Raw genomic sequence first — 6,597 nt, 5'->3', positions numbered from 1 at the left:
TTAGCATAGGTAGGAAAAGAAATTAGACCAAAAAAGATGGGTATTTTTGTCTCAAAAAAAGCAAATGACATACTTTCCATGTCACATGATGATGTGTCAATGCTACATAGACTGGGATGTATTTGGAATATATTTTGCTGGGATATGTAGTGCTCCCATTTATTTTTCACTCTTTTAATTACAGTTTTTTATTTTATAAAACTGTAAAACGTATTTTTCTATGTTTATTAAAACCAAATGTTGCGTTTATATGAGGAATCATGACGTTATGAGTTTTAGGAAAAGAAACGTTGGTTTTCGAGTATTATAAAAAGAGGGACGAGTCTCTATGAGAAATAAAATTTTGAAAAAAACATAGAAAAAGTATTTGCAATTTTTGGTGTTCTTGTGTGTAGAGATCACTTACAAAGAGAAACTAAGCTATTTTATCCTGGGGATGACTTTGCTGTATATTCTAGCACAAATTCAGAGGCAGAGCCACGAAATCGTCTTGAAGAGAGCGACCTAGTTCGTGACTTGACCTTCAATGTCAAACTGCATTCGATTTTTCTTATTTACAGAAGAGGTAATATTAATCAGTTTTTGTGATAGTGCTTTAACATCTTCAAATGACATTGCCTTTGCGATTTTCTTACAGCTTCTTGCTATTGGATCCACAGATAAAATGATAATATATGTTTCTTTTGTAAAGAATTCATCTACTATGCGAGTTATGGGTTGAATGTCGGCATCAAAATGGGTCGGGGTACCCGTGATTTAGGCTCGCCCAGTAAGACAAAAGGGCCAAGCTTGGGCCAAATGTTAAGCTCGTTTAGGATTTAGGGTCGACCTTGAGCTGGGATAAGTCCGGCTCGTAGGCCCTCGGGCCTATATGATATATATAAAATTGTAAATATATTCATACATAAGCCATTTTAATTGAAATAAGTAGCCTAAAATTATGTATAATCAATTAAATTCAAAAGCCCAAATAAGCCTTTTAGTTACCATTAGGGATGAAAATGGGTCAGGCCGAGCCCGGCTTTGACAAGCCCTAGGCTCGGCCCTTTCCCTTTAAAGGAGGCCAGAGCCTTAAAGGGCTCCAAAAACTCGAGTTCGGACTTGGCCTATTTGAAAATAGCAAGCCCTAGGCTCGGCCCGTTTGTAGGCTTGATCATTAATGAAAAAAAAAAAGTCTAGAAGCATGCCTCAAATGAATCCAACATTAATACAAGTTAAATTACTACAACAGCAGCCAACATTAATCCCTAATTAAACTAAAAAATAATAGCAAACAACATTACATAAAATGCATAATGGAACTCCAAATACTAGACAAGTCAAATATTTCATAAACAATAACAAAATCCATACATAAAAACTCCAACAATCCTTTTTTATTGCAAGCAGGCATGAATCTCCAAGTCTTCAAGTCAATTCTGTAACCTCCACGACTCCAACCTAGCAAAGTGGCAATTAACCAAAGTGGCAAAAAGAGACTAATAAGCATATGGCAAGCAGTAGTATCATTACCACAAAACATGTAACTGGAGGTGGTAAAAGCATATTCATATTGCAGTCTCCAACATCAGGTGGTAGAATGAACTCATGACATATCTACTTAAAGTTAGAAAACATAAGAAATCTGAAACATATCTAAAAATTAATGGAAATGTAAGAAACCTCACTTATCAAGACTGCATTAGTATCAAATCCCAACTACCTCATAGGAAATTATTATGCTTTCTATTCCAATGGTTTCACACCAGTACCTCTTAGATGGTCAAGCATATCCTAAATTATATTTCTTCTCTCATACTTCACTTCTGTAGGTGCCAAAAATGGTATGGCCCCACCTGGTCACACATCGACAAGATAAGCTGGATTGTCTAAGCCCCCAGGTTAACTATCACAGTTAGGCCCGAACCTAAAAGCCAATCTTTGGGTCCATATACAATCTAAACATTATTTGCTACGTACATTATTTATAGCTTTATAGACTGGTTACTTTATTATGATCCTTCCTTAGCATGTTGGAACTAGGTGTCAAAGCATCCGCAGGTGTTGGCGACCCAGTACAATCGCCTGAACATAGCAATGGCGGCGCCACCTATAAGCGCCATTGCTCGGACTACCTCACTCATAAAACAGTTCTTGTCAGTCTAATCTACAGCCGATATTTACAGGTGTGACTAGCTCACATCCTTAGGTATGACTTTCTTTCATAAACGTATCTATTCATTAAATACCGCCTACAAAACTTCCATACTATTATCGACACCTGTCTTAATTATGACATATTGTTACTTTACCGCTTACCCTGACACAACCGGGATAGTAGACTTTTTATACACTTCCTCCATACAATTTGCTCCAATGATCTAACTGGAATGGATACACAATTCCCGGGGTGGATCCTGGTTCTCTATTAAGACCCCCCTCTTTTCATATGAAGAAGAGGAAAAAAGACACTTGCTACCAACTCCAGAAAAAAGACCTATTCAGACAAAACACCTAAGACTATAGCTGGTCTTCTATCTCCGACAAGTACTAACTTGATCGTCGGAGCCTCCACGACCGGCACCCCCCAAGCCGGTTAAGGAGCTTTCACGGTTTGCTTTGTTGTGAAACTTGCAGGATCCAAGGCTGCAAACGGACCCCACAGGAAGAAGGATAGACCTTTCAACTATTGTAGAAATCTGCTCCTACAATTTGGCGCGCCAGATAGGGGGCCCTTTTGCAAGTATTTGGCCGAAAAGATTTCACGGCAACTTCCCATTATGGTTGATACCAGTGAGGTCACTAACAACCAGCTGTTGGAACTCATGCAAGCCATGAGAGAAGACATGTCGAAGAACAAATAGCAAACGGATGCGCGGTTAGAATCAATGTCAGTCGATAACGCAGCGCTCCGCGAAGAGCTTTCACAGCTGAGAAGCCAAACCACTTCCCAAGGCCATGATCCCACTTCAGTCCGAATTCCACCTTTTCCTCGCCTTGAACAAACACCACCTCCTAGAGACCCTTTGCCTTATCCTTTGAGTGCCCAGTTTGTTCCCGAGAGTACCCCCGGGGATATGATACTTCTACTTCACGGGGTAAGGGACCTGCGACGGAAGAAATTCAGCAAAATGTTAACAGGGATGCCCCTGTAGATTTGACCGGTTCTCCAAGAAGTAGACTCCCGCAGCCACCACGTTTTCTTGCTGCACCTTTCGCGGGACCCACTATCGCTTCAGTCGCCCAAGCGGCGATGGCCAAGCAGATCATCGAACTGCGGGGAGATATAGATAAATTGACTAAAGCACCTCCTGCTTTGGCCAAAATTAATGCCAATTGCTATACGGGATCACCGTTTGTGGACAATATATACCAAACGGATCTACCGCACAGGTTCAGCGTCCCGAGCATGAAGTTATATAACGGGACTGATGACCCCGAGGATCACGTGGCTCACTACAAGTTAAAGATGGGCGCTATCGCCATACCGTACGGCATGCACGAGACGTGCATGTGTAAAGGTTTCGGATCGACTCTTACCGGTCCGGCTCTGCGTTGGTACATCAACTTACCCAACGGCAGTATTGCTTCTTTCGAGAAGCTAATCGAGACGTTCATGGTGCAATTCTCGAGTAGTCGAAAGATTCACAAGTGCTCTGATGATTTATACCGACTGCCCCAACGAGTGGGAGAGTCTCTCTGTGACTTCCTGTCAAGATTCAACACGGAGAAAGTATCTATACCCTATTGTGACCCAGGAACAACTATTCAGGCGCTCCGGAGTTGTTTACTCCCAGATGGGGAGTTTTATGAAGAACTCACAAAATGTGATGTTAGGAGTTACGAAGAAGCTCTGATGAAAGCTACTGTATTTGTTCGCTGGGAGGAGGATGCGAGGAGAAAGCCAGTTAATCCTCCTAAAGAAGAGAAACGAGAGGACAAACGTCCTAGGAAAGATCAATCCACCTTTGGCGAGCCTAGCAGTAACTGGCACTCCCGCAAGTCCGGAGCATCAGATTATGTGAAAAATTGTCCCGAGTACCCTCTTAAGATACACCAAGTCGAGGCTGTACAAGTCTTGAAAAAGATGGGCAGCGAGGTACAGTGGCCACCTAAGAAAGAGACCGAAGGATGGAAAGACCCCAAGAAGTGGTGTGACTTTCATCAGGACATTGGCCACACTACTCCTGATTGCAGAGGACTTAGATATGAAGTGGATTACCTGTTGAAAAGAGGTCACCTCAGAGAGTTGCTCTCTGAGCGCGGTAGAGCAATCTGGGAAAAGAGGAAAGTTGATGACCCAGAAGCATTGCCACCCCCGCCACCAGTTACTCAAACTTACTGTGTAATTTCTGGGGGATCAGAGATCAGTGGATTGTCCCACACCTCTGCCAAGAAGCACGAGAAGGAAGCATCAAACCCCGCTGCTAGAATGGCACGTTCCTTAGGAACTTTCACTAATCAGGTGATGGTCTTCACGGACGATGAAGCTACCCAACTGTTACACCCGCACCATGATGCTTTGGTGCTCACACTTCAGGTTGCAAACATTAACCTGAAGCGAATTTTAATTGACAATGGGGGTTCCGCCAATGTGTTGTTCTTGGCTGCCTACAAAGGAATGGGTCTAGATGAGACCTTGATATTACGAAAGTCAACGACTCTTATCGGGTTCAATGGTGAGGTGAGCCATTCAGTGGGAGAAGTTGTGTTACCCATCTACGCTCCCGAGTTGAACAAGCAGACTCGGTTTTCCATCGTAGATTCACCCTCTGCTTATAATGTTATTTTAGGACGACCTTGGTTGCACGCGATACGGGCAGTACCTTCCACATATCATCAAATCCTGCGCTATCCTACCAATAATGGCGTTAGGGAGATTTTGGGAGATCAACACTCTTCTAGGAGTTGTTATAAAACCACCATGAGGAGCAAGGGAGAATCTTCGTAGCAGTTACAGAACCAGGCACCCGGTCTGGAGCCAGATGTGCCAGGAATGGAGAGGCTTGACGAAGTACAGATCCATCCTGACTTTCCAGATCATAAAGCCCTGATTGGAGCGCAGCTGCCTACTCATCTACGACAGAGACTGATCCAGTTCTTGTCACAGCATTATGATTGTTTTGCTTGGAGCTACGCAGATATGACTGGGATAGACTCTAATGTTGTGATGCATCAGCTCCAGGTTAATCCTGAGTATCCTCCTGTCAAGCAGAAGCGGAGGAAGTTTGCTCCTGAACGGAATTTAGTGATTAATGAGGAAGTTCAGAAGCTGCTAGAAAATGGGTATGTAGTGGAGGTACAGTACCCTGACTGGTTAGCCAACGTTGTGGTTGTAAAGAAAAAGAATGGCAAGTGGAGAGTCTGTATTGATTTTACATATTTGAATAAAGCTTGCCCAAAAGATCCCTTTCCGCTGCCGCACATAGACATGATGGTTGATGCAACAGCTGGTCACGAGTTGTTGAGCTTTATGGATGCTTTTTCGGGGTATAATCAGATTTTAATGCATCCGGGAGATCAGGAGAAAACAGCTTTCATTACTGATAGACGAATTTATTGCTATAAGGTGATGCCCTTCGGGTTGAAGAATGCTGGAGCCACATACCAGCGATTGGTGAATAAGATGTTCTCAAAGTATTTAGGGGACACCATGGAAGTGTATATTGACGATATGCTGATAAAATCCTTAGTTGCCGATCAACATCTTGAGCACCTTCAGCAAGCTTTTGATTTGCTGATTAAGTATAATATGAAGTTGAATCCTGCCAAGTGTTCCTTTGGAGTGGCATCTGGGAAATTTCTTGGGTATATGGTCACGAAGCGAGGAATTGAGGCTAATCCTGATCAGATTCGATCCATACTTAACATTCCCTCTCCGACTTGTGTCAAGGATATTCAGAGGCTCAACGGAAGAGTGGCGGCCCTTAGTCGTTTTATTTCCAGATCATCTGACAAGTGTTGTCATTTTTTCGCAACCTTAAGAAAGTCTGTTAGCTACAAATGGACACCCGAGTGTGAAGACGCTTTAAACCAGTTGAAAGACTACCTTACCTCTCCTCCGCTATTGTCCAAACCCAGTACTGGGGAGCAGCTGTACATGTATTTGGCTGTCTCTGGGGTAGCAGTAAGCGCGGTTTTGGTCAGAGAAGAAAATAAGAAGCAGTTGCCAGTATACTATGTGAGTAAGAGTCTGCTGGATGCGGAAACCCGGTATAGTTTACTGGAAAAGCTAGCTTTAGCTTTGGTGGTTGCCGCCAGAAAACTGAGGTCGTACTTTCAATGCCACTCGGTTGCTGTGGTGACAAATTTCCCGTTGAGGAGCATACTTCATAGACCCGAGTTGTCAGGAAGGATAATCAAGTGGGCGGTGGAACTTAGTGAATACGATATTACATATCAACCAAGAACCGCAATCAAGTCACAAGTCCTGGCTGATTTCGTTGCTGACTTTGCTCCGTCAATACAGCTAGAGGCAGATAAAGAGTTGCTTTGCATGGTAGAACAGGCCCCAAAGGTATGGACTTTGTACGTTGATGGATCTAGTAACGTCAGAGGCAGTGGTCTGGGAATTGTGCTGATCTCTCCAGAAGGGAGTGTAATTCAACGGGTAGTCCG

At 43.2% G+C, this 6,597-nt stretch overlaps 1 protein-coding gene across 1 annotated transcript; it reads left to right on the top strand.

Moving 5' to 3' along the window:
• The first annotated feature begins 3,232 nt into the window (after positions 1-3,232).
• On the top strand, positions 3,233-4,930 carry LOC120005943. The gene has a single exon (XM_038855823.1). It carries the CDS (start codon positions 3,233-3,235, stop codon positions 4,928-4,930), a length of 1,698 nt encoding a protein of 565 aa, XP_038711751.1.
• The last annotated feature ends 1,667 nt before the right edge of the window (positions 4,931-6,597 follow it).

Source organism: Tripterygium wilfordii, chromosome 9 (assembly GCF_013401445.1).
Source record: "Tripterygium wilfordii isolate XIE 37 chromosome 9, ASM1340144v1, whole genome shotgun sequence".
NCBI classification, from domain to species: domain Eukaryota; kingdom Viridiplantae; phylum Streptophyta; class Magnoliopsida; order Celastrales; family Celastraceae; genus Tripterygium; species Tripterygium wilfordii.
The sequence above is the reverse complement of the archived record's forward strand: the minus strand, read 5'-3'. Positions and strand labels throughout refer to the sequence as shown.